The 16,455-nt window shown below is 58.8% G+C and overlaps 1 protein-coding gene across 1 annotated transcript in view; it reads right to left on the bottom strand.

Moving 5' to 3' along the window:
- Positions 1–16,455, bottom strand: part of ACVR1B (activin A receptor type 1B) — a 45,487-nt gene that overhangs the window by 10,417 nt on the left and 18,615 nt on the right. The window contains exons 2-6 of the mRNA XM_056119943.1: positions 8,861–9,100; positions 8,198–8,446; positions 5,519–5,749; positions 1,207–1,374; positions 282–438 (exon numbers count right to left, since the gene is read on the bottom strand). Of these exons, the coding sequence (XP_055975918.1) occupies positions 282–438; positions 1,207–1,374; positions 5,519–5,749; positions 8,198–8,446; positions 8,861–9,100 (1,045 nt within the window). The remainder of the gene's footprint in view (positions 1–281; positions 439–1,206; positions 1,375–5,518; positions 5,750–8,197; positions 8,447–8,860; positions 9,101–16,455) is intronic.

Raw genomic sequence — 16,455 nt, 5'->3', positions numbered from 1 at the left:
CTTCCGTATGCCCATGCACGAGCACCTTGAGTTGCTCCCCACTACAGCACAGCACAACCCCAGGGGCAGAGAGGACAGACAAGCCTGGGGCGATCCCTGGCAAGACAAGGGCACCACTGCGCCTCCCACCCAGCCTGGCGTCCACACGGCCCTGCAAGAATCTTGCCCAGACTCTTGCTGTGTGACCCGGCTCTGTGTCCGTGTCCGTGTCCGCCCGCATGTGTGGGCAGGCTGTCAGCAACACAGGCCACGCTGCCCGGCCCCACGCCGCCTCCTCCTACCGTTTGGTCCCCACCCGCTGGTTGGGGGCAATGTCGATGGTGTCGGTGACGGCGTCGTGGCGCACGGCCAGGCCCAGGTCTGCGATGGCGCACATGCCGTTTTTCTTCACCAGGATGTTCTTGGACTTTAGGTCTCGATGGGCAATTCCAGGTTTCCCTGGCAGAGACGAGGAGAGCTCTTTAGAGAAAGCTGCACAGAGTCTGGCGCTCCGAGCCAGGCCGCGCCCTGGAGACGCAGCGGGACCCGTCTGAATCCCAGTCCTCGGGGCGACAGACCAACCCCAGCACCCAAGTCAGGGCGAGGGTCCGCCTCAGGAACAGCAGTTCGGGGAGGATTCGGGAGGCCGGGTGTCACATGAGTGTGGGGAAGGCCGGCCCACACTCCTGCGACGGCCAGGGGCTCCGGGTCCAGGGGCCGAGACAGGGCCGGCCAGGCAACACCCCGCTTCCCTGGCTGGCGCTGTCCTGGCCCCGAGGGCTGCAGTCCCGGTCAGCAGGGAGCACAGCTGTCCCTGCGAGAAGGTCCAGACTCTGCCAGAGAGCTGGGGTGATTAACTGCCAACAAGCGAGGAAGCTCAACCTGTTTTTCCTCTGGAAAACCTTCCCCAAGTAATAAAGGCCAAGGTCCAGCCCCCCAGCTGTCCCTGGCAGTGGGCGGCGCTCGTCACCTACACCCCGAGTTCCACCCCGGCACTCGGGCTTCTGGGATTACTCCCAGCAGGCACCAGTTCACCAAGGAGCTGAGCCAGGCCCTCGGGTAAAGAATCAACACGTGTTTACACGGCAGAGTCCCCTGCGGGAGTTCCAAGAGGTGAAAGGGGCCCTGGAGAACCGCCTCGACCCGACCCGCTTGGCGACAGCACCGGAGGCCCACGAGGAGGGCGTCAGGTCGGGCTCCCAGCCTGGCCCTCGTCTCTGCACTCACCCTGCGTCCCCACGATCTCCATGTGCAGGTGGGCCAGCCCACTGGCGGCAGACAAGGCCAGCTTGATCATGCCCTCGATGGTCACCGTGTACCGGTTCAGGTAGTCGAACAGGGAGCCGTGCTCGTGATAGTCCGAGACGAGCCAGAGCTGGGTCCAGGTGCCGTTATCTGCAGAGAGCCAGACGGAGGGAGTCAGAAGCGGAGAGACCCTGCACAGACGAGCCCCCCTCCCCCTCCAGCCCTGCCGAGCAGACACGGCCAGCTGCCGCAGCCCCCGGAAGAGCGACAGCTCCGGACAAGGTGCTCCCGCGGCCTGTGCGGCCGAGGTCTCTGAAGGGCTCTGAGTACCCCAGGTGTGAAATGGGAGGCCCCTGGGCTCCAAGCAAGCTCCCCTGAGGGGGGCAGCGCCAGTGCCCTAAGGCCGTGGCAGGTGCGGGCACTCGGCAGGGAGCAGCCGCTCCTTAAGGCACCGCAGCAGGGGCTGGAGCAAGAGCACGGCAGGGAGGGCATTTGCCTTGCACGCAGACGGCCAGGGTTCGATTCCCAGCATCCCATAGGGTTCCCCGAGCAGGGCCAGGAGTAATTCCTGAGTGCAGAGCCAGGAGTAACCCCGGAGTATCAGTGGGTGTGACCACCCCCCCCCCCCAAAAGGCACCTTAGCCCTGCCCCACACAGGGGGAGAGCACGCACTTCTGTCTCACACATGGAGGGGGAGCATCGAACTCTTGGAGAAGAGCCAGGGAGGAGGGACAAAAAGAAAAATCCAGAGCGTGTCGTCTCATTAGGCTAAGCTGCTGTCAACAGGAAGACTGTCGAGTGGACGGCGATCTCCCCAATTCCGGGACACTCAACTACAGACCTAACATTTTAAGGCGGTGAGAAGACTCGATTTTCCTCCCCTGGCCAACGTGGGTTCCAGCAGCCAAACTCCCTGCCCACAGAGCAGCCAGAATCAATAGAGGGACGGCTCAGGAGCACCCATCTCGGCTTCTGCTTACAAAGGACACACCCAAGCCCCCTACTCCCCACCGATAAATCCACAAACGCTCTTTTTTGGTTTTTGTTTTTGTTTTTGCCTTTTAGGTCACTCCTGGCTCTGCTCTCGGGAATTACCCCTGGTGATGCTCAGGGGACTATATGGGATGCTGGGACTCGAACCCGGGTCGACCGCATGCAAGGCAAACGCCCTCCCCGCTGTGCTATCTACTGCTCCAGCCCCCCCAAACACTCTTAAACCCACCCCCCAGCCAACAACCAGACCCAAAGGTTACAACAGCTGCAAAGTCTTGAGGGCACCGCCAATAACTGAAAAGGGAAGACATGTTGGTGCCTTTAAGATACACGTGAGACCGGAGAGGTCCTACGTGGGGTTGGGCATTTGCCTTGCACGTGGCCAACCCAAGTTTGATTTCCAGCAACCCATACGGTCCCCCGAGCACTGTCAGGAGTAATTCCTGAGTGCAGAGCCAGGAGTAACTCCTGAGCATCGCCGAGTGACCCAAAAAGAAAAAAAATAAAATAAAAACCATGTGAGACTTAATCTGTATTGGAAGGGGCATAAAGCAGCTCCCGCGGGAGGCCAGTTTCTTGACCTTTTCCCCACGGCCCATGACCGATGTGCTTCCTTCCTATGTGCCCCCACATAATTTTTGCCTGTGGCCCCTGACAGGGGAGTGGCCTCTTAGTCGGTGGGAGGTTACAGGCCCAGCAGCAAGACCCTGCGCTCCATCCACCCCTCACCCCCTGGGGTGATCGCTGAAAAATAAGGGTGGCGTGCAGTAACTGGGTACATCCGTATCGTAAATGTTAACGCTACCACACCCACAGTACCTGAACGAAGTGGAACCATCTAGAGAGACAGAAACAATACGGGCTGAGATGACTGATCGTTCAAGGGACTGCTCCGAGTGTGGAAGGCCCTGGTTCAATGGCACCACATGGTCCCCTGAGCACAGAGCCGGGAGTAGCCACTGAAGACCGCTGGCTGTGGCCCCCAAACAGAACAAACGGTCCAGCTGGCCTTGGGCCCCGGAAGATGGCTTAATGCTCGTCCAGCAAGCCTGAAGCCGTCAGCTGCACCCCGGCTCTGCCTTTGGTCACAGGGCCAGGTGCTCATGCCCCCTCCCTTGTGGGGGCAGGCTGAGGATGGCTGTGGTGGAAGGACGTGCTGTGAGCACACTCGGGCGCTTAACCTCCAGGGCCGGTGCGGGTGATCCCGACGGCACCACAGCCGGGATCCTGGGTGAGGGGGGAGAGTCTCTTCCCGACATCTGGCGCTGGGGCTCCTCCTGGCTCTGCACTCAAATCGCTCAGGGGGCCAGATGGGACGCTGTGGGGGGACGTCCAGGTCGGCTGCATGCAAGGCAGGCCCCCTCCCCGCCACTCCTTCCCCTTCCCCCTCCCCGGAGTATAAACCGCAGACTCTTCAGCATGGGGGCAGCCCCCAGGCTCTGCAGACACTGTCCTCCAACAGCCACTGGGCGCAGCAAGAGACGGTACCCAGGACCCGAGGCTCCGAAAACAACACCCAGCACCGCTCTGGAGGATTCGGCTGCGACCCACCCCAGGACGTCTGCCCCCGCGTCCTGGGGGCTGTGGACAGGGACTGCGCCCAAGGGCAGCGAGAGGGTCTGGGTCGGTCCTGAATGCTGCTCAACTACTGAAGCTGCAATTAAAGGTAAAGGTAAAGGCCCTCCCGTTGATCGTCGATTTGCTCGAGCGGGCCCAGTAACGTCTCCATTGGAGACTTTGTTGTTACTGTGTCTGGCATATCGAATACTCTCGGTAGCTTGCCGGGCTCTCCGAGAGGGGCGGAGGAATCGAACTCGGGTCGGCCATAGTTGGCCGCTTGTAAGGCGAACGCCCTACCCGCTGTGCTATCTCCACCCCCTTTTTTGGTTGGTTTGGGGGCCACCCCCTGGGGTGCTCAGGAATTACTCGTGGCGAGCTCGGACCCTACGGGATGCCGGGGGATTGAACGTGGGCCAGCTGCGTGCAAAGCAAGTGTCCTACCCGCTGCACTCTCTCTCTGGCCCTCACTATCTTACTTCTGGGGGAGGAAGAAGTTGGGTCACAGTGACTCCTAGCTCAGTGCTCGGGGGTTACTCCTGGCGATGCACGGGGTCACCTTCCAGGGGCCATGCGCCGGGGCCCCATCTGTAGAGCATGTGCTCCAGCCCCTTGAGCCTGTCTCTGGCCGCTCCCCCCACGACCTTCAGAATGAAACAGCACCCTCCCCCAAAGGCCCCCATCCCGTGCTCGGTACCTGCCTCTCTGCCCCCGACCGGGACCACAGCCACCCGAGTCCCCCGCGGGCTGCCCTGTGAGTGCCTTCTCCCCGGCGGGTTTTCTCCCGAGCCAGCGCCTGCCAACCTGCCACGCCGCCTCAATCCAGCTCACCTGGGACCCCTCTTACCCCGTCTCTCCAGGCAGCTTGCTATTTCATTACTTCCTGTGACTGTCAAGTGTCTGTTCCTCGACTCAGCCAGGTGTCCGGAACCAAGGACCCGAGCACATGCAGGAGCGGAAGAGGCCACAGAAGAGCTCCGGCTCGAGGCTGCCACTGCAGGCAGGTGCCTACCTCGCCACTCGACACAGTGAGCAGGACACAGCGCCTCAGGCAGAACAGGCTTCCCCAGGCCGCTCCTTTCCTGGCCCTAAGACCTTTTCGGGTTTGGGGGTGCGACCCCCTCACACACAGCAAGTGTCCTACTGTCGAGTCACACCTCAGGCCCCCGTGATCTACTCCAATGGTTTTTAGGGAACACTTACTGGAGCCCCTGCAGGGATGACACTGCAGGCGGGCCTACGGGCACGAGGGAAGGGAAAGTGAGCAGCTAGGCTGGAGTTTTTCTCTAGTTTCTCTGCTTAAAAGCCGGGTTTTGGGGCTGGAGCGATGACAGCACAGTGGGGAGGGTGTTTGCCTTGCACGTGGCTGACCCGGGTTCAATTCCCAGCACCCGATATGGTCCCCTGAGCACCGCCAGGAGTAATTCCTGAGTGCAGAGCCAGGAGTAACCCCTGTGCATTGTCGGGTGTGACCCAAAAAGAAAAAAAAAAAAAGCTGGGTTTCACAGAGTCAGGAGCATTGCCAGATGTGGCCCCAAAGGCTTTTTTAAAACTTTAAAACAAAAATCCAAATCACACTCCCCCCCCCCCCCCCCCAGGTTCTTTTACTCGAGGAAAAGTCTGAAGACAACGAACGGCCTTCTTCCGGCTCCCCCCCAGCCACAGCTCTCCCCTCCCCTGGCGCCACCTCCCCCAGGACCAGTGCTGGCTTCGGGCCACCCCACAACCCGGCCCGGCCCTTCACCTTTGTTGTCGGCAGCGATGAACCCCAGAATGTTCTCGTGGCGCAGCATGACCGTCTGGTAGATCTCGGCTTCCCGAAACCAGGAGCGTTCTTCTCGAGAGGAGAAGATCTTCACGGCCACGTCGCCGCCCCTCCAGCGGCCACGCCACACTTCTCCAAAGCGGCCCTTGCCGATGATCTCCTGCAGGACGATGGTTCGCGCCACCGTGCGCTGGACAAAAAGGGGCAGCCCTGTGGACGGGAAAACAGAAAGAAAGCGGACACTGCACGGCCGTCCAACTCTGCAACTCCCACTCTTGGGGCACACTGAGAGAGCGCCCCGTCCTGCCACACCGGCCCCCTGTCACTCAGACCAGGCCCAAGGGACATGAGCCCACACAGGCGGGGGGGACACAGGACAAGCTGGTCAGCCGGCGAGCGGGAGTGACGGATCTGAACGTAAACGCCTAACCAGATTCGCCAGCTCTGCGGCCAGGCTCCTGGGCCAATCCACCCACGGCTGCGTTCTGCTGACAGGAGAGAAAACGGCACAGTGGGTGCCGCCGCCGGGTCCGTCCGCTGGCCACTAGGCGGCGGTGCTGTGCGGCTTCTGAAAACCAAGCTGTGGGCTCGGCTTCCCACCCTGCCAGAAAGAGATCGAGCCTCGGCCGGAGGGGCAGAACCACCTGGACAGGATGACGGGCCACCGACGCCCACTCTGCGACTGAATCAGCGCTGCTCTAGGACTCCGCCACCTGGACCACATAAAGAGTCTTTAAGTGTCACCCCCCTTCTTCGGCCTTGGAGACACAGCCCGGCCGGGACCGCACGCGGGCTGTGCGTCAGACTCTGCTACAGCCTCCCATTAAGGGATTTCCTCACAGCCGCCTTTTAGGTAGGGATGAGCACGATCCCTGCTTCATTCTCTTCACTTACTTCCAGAGACCATAACCAGCAGCCCCTCCCCGCCCATGGGTGACAGGTTCAAACCTGGAGTCTCTCACCCGTGCTGGGCGTGTGCTGTAACACCCAGCCACACCCCAGACCCCACTGTCCCTATTCCACAGATGAGAAGACAGAGGCTCAAGAAAGGAAGGGCAGGTAACTCATTCCACTCACATAAACAGGAAGTGGTAAAGCCGGAAGAGATAGAGCACAGATTCAAATCTAGGCCTGTCCGATCTGAGATCTTAGAGTTTATGCTTTTAAGCACAACAATACAGAACCACCAAAGTGCTTCTCAAATTGACTAGACCAACCTGGCACTGAAGGTCCCTCTGCCCCAGGGACAGCTGCTGCCCCCGGCCCCAGGAGAGACAGCGGGCTGGTCTCTTTCTCATTGCTTAAACAGAGAAAACCTGGATGCCCTTTTGGCCTAGGATGTTCCCTGCCCCCTCACCTCTCTTGAAACTTCCAACTCTTAGGGGCCTGGAGAGATAGCACAGCGGTAGGGCGTTTGCCTTGCACACAGCCGACCCAGGTTCGATTCCCAGCATCCCGAGTAGTCCCCTGAGCACCGCCAGGAGTAACTCCTGGTGCAGAGTCAGGAGCAACCCCTGTGCATCGCCAGATGTGACCCAAAAGGCAAAAATAAAAAAACCTTCCAACTCACTCTCCAAGACCTTTTTATCATTATTGTCACTACTATTTGGATTTTGTTTTTTGAGCCAGACCCATCAATGCTGAGGGGCTACTCCTGGGAGAGGGTCCTTTTCTCTTAACAAGAACACAAAACAGAACCATCCTTAAAACAATTTACTTCCAAAAAGATGCTGGCGGTCATCTAATGTACATCTAATACCAAGCTGAGTTAATCCTGAGACCTCAAGGACCCTGGTTCCTTTTTTTTTTTTTTTTTTGGCTTTTTGGGTCATACCACCTGGCAATGCACAGGGACTACTCTGCACTCTGCACTCTGCACCCTGGCGGTGTTCAGGGGACCATATGGGATGCTGGGAATCGAACCCAGGTTGGCCGCGTGCAAGGCAAACGCCCTACCCACTGTGCTATTGCTCCAGACCCTGTGGTTCCTTTTTATTCCTGGTTTGGAGCTTTGGGCTACACCCAGCGGTGCCCAGAGCTTACTCCTGACTCTGTGCTCAGGGATCATTCCTGGCAGTGCTCGGGAGAAACATGTGGGTGCTGGGGCACCCAGTGGCTCTGCGATCTCTCCTCCCCTTGAGCGGAGTTGTCCAGCCCCACCCCCACCCGAGGGAGCCTGGTCCAGCAACGGAGGCCCAGCTGCTGCAGGGCGGCTCCGCCCACCTCCCTCTGACACCCGGGGGCAACGGGTCCAAGCCAATGATTCACCAGGGCCCAGTCCCCGGCTTTACCTGCTGTCCTTCCACTCCCCTTGTGACTGTGCCGAGATCAATGATTAGCCAGGCCAGCGCGCAGGCACCGGCACACTCCTGGCTCTCAGAGGAGGAGCCCCGAGAGGGAACCGGGCACTGCTCCCCGGCCCAAGGCTCGCTCCAGGCCAGGTGTCTGCACTTGACTTCGGAATCCCAGGGAAGGGAAGATCTTCGAGAGCCTTTGTGAGCCCATTATCTTATCTTCCTTCATGCCAGACTCCGAAAGACCAGGAATCATAAAACCCAATGACTCAGTGCTAGTGGCAAGTAGTGCGAGGATCAACGTGGTCCCGCCCTGCTGGGAAACCTCCAGGGGCCAAGGACAGCCACGCCCGGGAAGCCGTACCTGAGCCGGAGCCTGAAGTGGAGAGATCGTAGACGAGATCCTGCAGCGTCTTATCTTTGGAGAGGCACATTTCGCAGGAGGGATCCTCCATGTCCAGTCGCTGGCGGTTGTGGTAGACTCGCTGATGGTAGTTGATGACAAGGAAAACGATGATGATGATGAGAAAGAGGAGGAAGACCGGGCCGGCAATGATGCCCACCAGCTCCACGGGGCCCCACATGGAAGGATGCTCGGACTCCTTGAGGTGACCTGGGTCACGCGAGAGAGGAGGAGGAGAGAACAGCGTACAATCAGGGACAGCGGTGGTCTGGACTGTCCCCCTGCCCCGCCCCGCCCCGTGCAGACAACCCTCCCCATCTGCCCCCGCCCCTTCCTCTGCTCTCACCCCCAGCAAGTGTTCGGGGAAGAGGCGGCTTGCCGGGGGCAGCTCTGTCCACTGTCCTTTTCCAAATCCTGCACGTCCAGGCGAGCAGGCAACGCCTCATACCCTCCACGCGGCTCTGGGAGCTGACCCCTCCAAGAACGGCTCCTGGCCTCCCCGAGGACCCTGGCCTGACCGCCAGAGGCACCGGGGACCAACCCGATCACCCCGGCTTTACCGCTCACGAAACCCAGGGCCCTGCCTCCGAGCCGGCCGGGAGCCCGGCGAGGGCGCGCACTCACCGCTGGGCACCCGCAGGTCGATCCGGTTGCAGTAGTCGGTGTAGCAGCAGTGGGTGTTGCGCAGGTCCTGGGAGCTCAGGCAGTAGAAGGGCTTTCCGGCCGGGACCAGCTCCACCTTGGGGATGCAGGTGCGCACGTGGTGCTCCAGCCCGTCCAGGTTGAAGATGGACACCATGCAGGCCCCGTCCGTCTCGCACGTGTAGTTGGCCTGCAGGCAGCTGGTGCAGGCGCAGAGCAGAGCTGCGGGGACGGGACGGGGCGGGGCGGGCATCAGGGCAAGCGGGACGGGGCTCCTCCTCGGTCTTCCCCAGACTTACAAGATAATCCCTCAGCAAGCCTCAGAGTTCACAACCGCGGCCAGAAAGCTGATACCGTCGGGGGGGCCACCACCCGCTCCGGCTCTGTCCACAAACAAGGTCTGGGGCCCTGCCCTTTCCGCCTGAGACTTCTGCTTGGTGGCTTGAGAAACACGGAAACTGTCTTTGGAACTTCAGTTTTAGACTCACAAATAACTGGGATTTTCTGTTTTCTTTTTGCAGGGCGAGGGATAGAATTCAGGACCTCATACCTCCAACGCCAAGGGCTCTAACACTGAGTTCCCGACCCGGCCTTTATACTGTCACTATTCGATGTCTGGGAAAGAGCATTTCCCGAAAATGTAGCTGCCTGAGTTTGAGGAGAACGCAGGGGTGGCCCTTCCGCCTCCCCCCGCCCCCACAACCCCAAGACCCCCAATAGAGCCCTCAGAACCATCCTCCTCACCACCCGCCTCTGCTCTCTGCGGCCGTGCACGGATTGATTCCTCTATCAGCCCCCCAACCCTCGCCCCGCAGTCCTTACGAGCCTTCACCATTCAGGTCAACATTGCTTCCTTTGAAAAGCAGCTTCCCCCGACCAACCCGACGTTCTCCCTTCCCTTCGGTGCACGTGGGCTGCCCCTCGCATGAGAAACCAGGAGCGTCTCCTCCAAAGAAGATAATATTAGGAGCTACCTCATCTTAAGTTATTGAGGATCACATGAGCTGACGCGTCAAGTGTGCTCAATAAATTTAGCCCGCTCCGAAAGGCACCTGGGCACCACTTAGAGGACTGTCTACAATTCGCCCCCGACAGGTAGGCTACGCAATCTAGCTCTGGGGGGAGTGAGTCGGGCTGGTGGGCCTTACACGTCAGCAGGCACTGCTGATAGGAAATGACCGTAAACGAATTTGGCGCCTCCCCGTCAGCTCGGCAGCCCTGGAATCTGGAATCCTTTATTTAACTGTCCAACAAGAATAGCACAGACAGCAACAGTTGGTTCTCCCCAAGACTGTCTCCCCTACGCCGAGCCCAGTCCTGACCTCAGGCATGCAGGGGAGCCGCTCTGGCCCCCGTTCCCTTGGGCTGGAGCGAGCCCTGGCCCGGTCGGAGGCAGCGGGACGGCCCGCCTAAGTCCTGGACTGGACTCCAACGAACCAGGGCATCCAGTGCGAATCTCCGCAAACGCAGGCCCTAGAGGGACGCTGGCGACCAGGCCAAGGGAAATCAGTTTCGCCCCTTTCGACTGTGAACAGCCCAACTTTGTCTCTCCCGACAAAGCTCGGGCAGGCGCCGCCTGCTCTCCAGAGCCAAAGCCTGACCCTAAACATCTCCTCCCTCCTTCCTCTGGTCTCCTATACGTGACGCAGCCCTGGCCCTTCCCTGCGTGGAAACAAGGGCGGGTGCGCCCTGGCAGACGGGCTGCATCTTTCTGCGCGGCCCGCGATGCCGGCGTGGTTTTTGATCAGTCTCCCCCCTGGGAGAAATTCCCAAACACGCAGCTACCTGCCGCTGGTTCTGGGCGTGTTGTGTTTTAAAAGCAGAAAGTTTAAAGCAGGTCCTCTGCTTTTTCGTCTTTGCTTTCTGTTTTCAGGCCACATCCAAGCGGCCCTCAGGAGCTGCAAGGGCTTGAATCCTGGCATCCTACGTGCAAAACATGTGCTCGGCAGGCGCCACGTAGAGGAAGATCCAGATTATAAGAAGAATTTAAGGGCCGGAGCGATAGTACAGCAGAAAGGGTCTTGCCTTGCATGGGGCGGTCTCGGTTTGACGCCCAGCACTCTGTACGACCTCCTGAGCACCACCAGGAATGATTTCTAAGTGCAAATAATTCCTAAGTACCCCACCCCCCAAAAAACTACTGGGGCCACACTTGGTGGTGTGAGGGACTACTCCTGGCGGTACGTGGGGGACCATATGGGATGCTGGGGATTGAACCTGGGTTGGCTACAGGCAGGGCAAGTAAGGGCCTTACCCACAGTGCCAATGCTCTGCCCCGCCCCCCCAAAACAGATTTTAAGAGGGGAATCCCTCCTGAACTTCAACCCCCCTCTTTCAGACAGGCAGGATGAAAGAGAAGGAAGCTCCTCGTCTCCCCTCCCCACGGATGTATCCTCCTTCGCTCACTCTCCCTCCCTCCCTCCCTCCCGCCTTTCTTCTGGCTAACTCCAATGCCTCCTGCGACTCTCGGGACACTCCTCCAGACCTCTGCTACTCTTCCTGGCACCTGCGCGACCTGCACTTCCAAGAGAGCCCGTGGTCTGCCCGCCCGAATGCCAGCAGGGACCTGCGGCTACAAAGGGGCTCCTGGTGGCGAGGGGGCAGCGCCTCGGGCTCGCTCGAGCTGCGACTTCCGGCAAAGAAAATAGCAGCGGGTCTATTTTAGGAAGCAAGAAGGGAAACGACAAGTCCAGGAGGGCTATTCTGAGCACAGCAGGACACGCGGGCCAGCCAGCGGCGCCTTTGGACGCCTTTGGAGAGAAGCTCCCCTCAGGGCCAGGAGTCTCCTTCCAGGTCCTGCGCCTCGGGCTGGTTCGTGGCCTCCTCCAGTGATTCACTCCGCCGAGTGAACACACCCACTCGTGGCTCAGTATTTTTGGGAAGTGCTTCGACAATCTCAGAGTAAGACAGGAAAAAACAGAAAATGGTGAAATCTATGCTAGACGGGACCCGGATCGGAACTGGGAGCCGGGCCGTGCGGGTTCTGATAAGGAACTGGGCAAGTCGCCAGATCTACCAGGGTCTGGCTGCCCAATCTGAAAATCCCCGTCACCTCCCTGAGACCCGTCACCCGGCCGCCACATGGCGAGGCCCTGGAGCTCCCCTGCACCCGCCTGCGTCTCCTGGGTGAAAGAGACAGTTGGCGACACCCGCACTCACTGCCCACAGCCCAGAGCCTGGTCTGTAAAGTCTTAGGGCTCACACGCTGGCCCAGACGCTAGTTAGCACCTTTCCGGACCAAATGTTCTAATCCGCAAGACAGGACAGTGAGCAGTGACATCCCAGTGCCCTGCATGCAGGCGGCGAGGGGTCACTCATGTGGCTCGTACGGCACCTCGCAGGGCTCCCACAGAGCAGCACCAGGTACAACTCCCAGAGCTGGAGACGTCCGCCTGAGGACACCTGGGTGCGGCGCCCCGAGAAACGAAATGAACAGAGAGTCGCAGCGCTGTGGAAGGATGTGAATTAGTATACTCCAAAGTGCTTAGCAAGTAAGTGCTCAATAAACCTTCGCCCCGTCTCTCCATAACACACACACACACACACACACACACACACACACACACACACGTAGCGTGTGTCTGTTCAACCACTAATTAGGAAGTGGCAAGTTGCAGCAAGATCCCGGCAAGAAACTATTGCTGGAGTCTCCACTCTGCCAGTTACTAATCACATGGGCCTGGCCTGGACAGGGCTCCTTCCTTCCTCATTATTGCCCAGAACGAAGGGGCTGAACTCTATGACCTCTAAGATCACCCCACTGAAATCTGAACCCAGTTTTGTTTTTTATTTTTGGGTCTTCAGGCCGCACCTGACCGTGTTCGGGGCTTCTGCCTCTGCACAGGGATCACTCCTCGAGGTGTTCTGGGGACCATTCTTGGCGCCAGGGACTGAACTGGGGCAGCCCCATGTAAAGCAAGTGCCTTACTCCCGTAACGATCCCTCTGGCCCCTACTTTTGTTTCACGATTCACATTTGGATCACTGATCTACCTTTTCCTGAATTTGAAAGCCAGACGGTAAGGGGAGGGCCAGAGAGACAATCCAGCAGGTGGGGCACTTGCCCCGTACGCAGTCCCCGAGTTGGATCCCCAGCACCACACATGGTTGCCTGAGCCTCCCAGAGTGGCCCCTGACTGGAGCGATAGCACAGCGGGTAGGGCGTTTGCCTTGCACGCGGCTGACCCGGGTCCGATTCCCAGCATCCCATGTGGTCCCCTGAGCACCGCCAGGGGTAATTGCTGAGTGCAGAGCCAGGAGGAACCCCTGAGCATTGCTGGGTGTGACCCCCCCAAAGAAAACAGAGTGGCCCCTGAGTATAGAGCCAGGAGTAAACCCTGAGTACAGTCCCCAAACAAAACAAAAACAACATGAAAGGACAGCCGCTAAGGCGACTCTTCTGCCCATACTCACTTTTCACTCAGACAAAGAGATCCTCCAAGCATCTGAACAGGGGCCAGAGGGCTAATCCGGGGATTAAGGCGGTGCCTGGCACTCAGCAGACTCAGATTCAATCCCTGGTTCCAATCCCCAGCACCACACACGTCCCCTGAGCACCAGCAAACGTAATCCCCGGCACGGAGCCAGGAGTCACCCCGAGCTCTGCTAGTGGCCCAGAGGATATCTGAAAACACTGTCAATTTACTAACACACTGAATCACAAATCTATTTTCAATTTCTCTGAAAGCTCGATCTGGGCCCAGTGGCTATAGGAAGCTGGGAGTTCCACCCCAAAGCCGCCCACAGGCACCGCACTCGGCCCAGCAAGGCCACGTTCAGGACCCCGGTGTTCCCCAGCCATCAGTGCAGTGGCAACGGAGGGGCCGGGAAGGGGGGGGGGGGGAGTCCTCTCTGCACTAATAGCAGCCCTCTCGGAATCTGTTCCACAGCAACACAACAGGTCCCATCAGCCCACACACACATAGAGAAAGTGCACACTCGACTCGCTCCTATCTCATGCCTAAGGGGCAGGCAGCAGAAACGGGACCCTCTGCTAAGGTGGAGAAATCGTCCGGTGCCGGCCTGCTTTGCATGCGCCCAACACGGTTCAATTCCTGGCGCCGCACCGGTCTCCTGAGCACTGCCAGGAGCAGCTCCCAAGCACCAGGGGACACGGCCCCAAAGCCCCAAACAGCAAAGAGATTATGCACAGGAGAGTCAAATCCCTCCCGCAGAGGCCCTCGTGGGGTGGTGGTGGGCACATCTGGTGGTGTCTGGGGCCTGGCTCCCCCGAAGCACGCTTGTGGTGCCCCAGGGAATGCTGCGTGTAAGGGAAGGGCCTCTGTCCCGTGCTGTCTCTCGGTATTTTGTTTTTGCCAGGTTAGCCTGACCGGAATAACAGCCGAAACTATTTGGCAGGATTCGAACGTGCTTCCTGGGTGGGATCAGAAGGCAGCCTCTGCAGCCCTGACTCACACACAGGATGTGCTCTGAGGGAGTCTGACTGGCACCAGCTTGGGCAGTCCCATCTGAGTGGGCCATTGCGGGGGACTCTCAAGGCCGGGTGTCAGCAGACAACCCCCCAGCACCCTGCACTGGGCCGGGCCTGCTCTCCTGCCCACTGGCATGAACGGCGGGGAGGGGACGGGGAATTCTCACGAGGCGCCCTCCAGAGGCCCAATCAGATGCCTCAGACCACATCACCAGGGGCAGGGCGGGACAGGAGTGCAGGCCACGGCCCCGGCAGGGCAGGGGCACACAGCGTAAACCCACATCTGTCCTGCACAGGCCCACGGGTGCTCGAAAGCCCTCCCTCCGCAGACCAGAATGCCATGACTTGGGGCTTACGCTAGTTGCTCACCGGGGCTGGGAATATGCGCCAAGAGCACACGAGTTAGAGCCTCAGGATCTCAGGGCCTCTGGGCACTGCCAGGTGTGGCCTCAGTGGCCCTGAGCACCATCAGCGGTGCCCCATAAAAATCTTACGCAGAACTTATGAAGGTCTTTCGAAAGGCCAAATACGCTCTCATTCATAAGCACAGTTCCCTTCGAAGGAAGTTCCAGATTCCCTGACTCACCTTACCAGGCATGGCCACTTCCACCTCCCCGAAGGGGTGTGGCTGACTTTGGTTCTATGGCCCTCGTTCCTGCAGACCCACGCGCACGGCGACCACTACCTCCCTCCAACTCTCCTGCAAAGGATCAAGAGTTACAGTTCAATCTGACAAGACTTCTGGCCGAGCTGCCGTTGAAGAGAAGACTATTCCGTTCACCTCTGGATCTCCGGTTGAATTCTAGGAGGCCCACAAAGCCACGTGCTCAAAACCAAAAGCCAAAAACAGGTCATATGCGATAACTTTCTTTCTTTCTTTTTTTTTTTTTTTTTTTTTTGCTTTTTGGGTCACACCCGGCGATGCTCAGGGGTTACTCCTGGCTCATGCACTCAGGAATTGCCCCTGGCGGTGCTCAGGGGACCATATGGGGTGCTGGGAATTGAACCTGTGTCCGTCATGTTGGCTGCGTGCAAGGCAAACGCCCCACCCGCTGTGCTATTGCTCCAGCCCTGCGATAACTTTCAAAGCAGGAGGAAAAACTTTGTTCCAGTTTCCAGAACAACCTAACAAATTACCCCACGAGGTGTCCACAGGGACTCCGGGGTCAGGAGTCTGTGTAGGGCACCGCGGTGGGGTGGGCTCCACCGCACAGAATCCGGGTCTTCAGATGCAAGGCTCAGGTTGGCGGCTCCGTCGCAGAGAGATGAGACCCTGACGCCGACTGTGGGCCGGGGCTGGGGCTCCTTCTCCCCCCATAAGCTTTCCCAACAGCCCCCTCGGTGGAGGGTGGAGGCATGCCAACTGGTGTCCAGGACGCAAGGTCCCCTAATCAGTGAACGAGGCAGAAACCGTCTTCTTCCAACAGCCGAGCCTTAGAAGTCACGGAGCAAGCCATCCCGCGGGTGGAAGGAGTCAAGTCCCCGTCAAAGTTAAAGGGGTGGTGTGTGTGTGTGTGTGTGTGTGTGTGTGTTAGACTCATCTACCATAGTTCTTTTATCGGCTCAAAGCACCCTGTGCCTTTAAGAGTTTTAAATTCATCGGCCATGGGGGCCAGAGCAATAAATACTGCAGCAGGTAAGGCACGAGCCTCGCACCCGGCTGACCCGGGTTCTATCTTGAGCACCACATTTGGCTGCGAGCCCCGCCAGGAGTGGTCCCTGAGTGCAGTCAGGAGTAAGGCCAGAGCACCACAACAAAAAGAGTAACAAGGGGGCTGGAGCAATAGCCCAGCGGGGAGGGCATTTGCCTTGCACGCGGCCGACCTGGGTTCGATTCCCAGCATCCCATATGGTCCCCTGAGCACCGCCAGGGGTAATTCCTGAGTGCATAAACCAGGAGTAACTCCTGTGCATCGCCGGGTGTGACCCAAAAAAGCAAAAAAATAAATAAATAAAAAACAATAAAACTTTATAACCCAAATTTAACGTCAGCCAAATAGGAGCACAGGACTGAATCCTTTGGCCAACTCAAGAAGTGTCGCATATCTACAATACGTGCATTTCCAAGGCACTCTGGGATGTATATTTCCAAAGAACGCTCCCAATTAAGCTGAGAAGTAATCCTTTTGGTTTCTCGGCTCTCTCCT

Source organism: Sorex fumeus, unplaced genomic scaffold (genome assembly GCF_029834395.1).
Source record: "Sorex fumeus unplaced genomic scaffold, SorFum_2.1 ptg000042l, whole genome shotgun sequence".
Taxonomy (NCBI): Eukaryota; Metazoa; Chordata; class Mammalia; order Eulipotyphla; family Soricidae; genus Sorex; species Sorex fumeus.
This window is presented reverse-complemented; position numbering and strand designations above follow the sequence as displayed.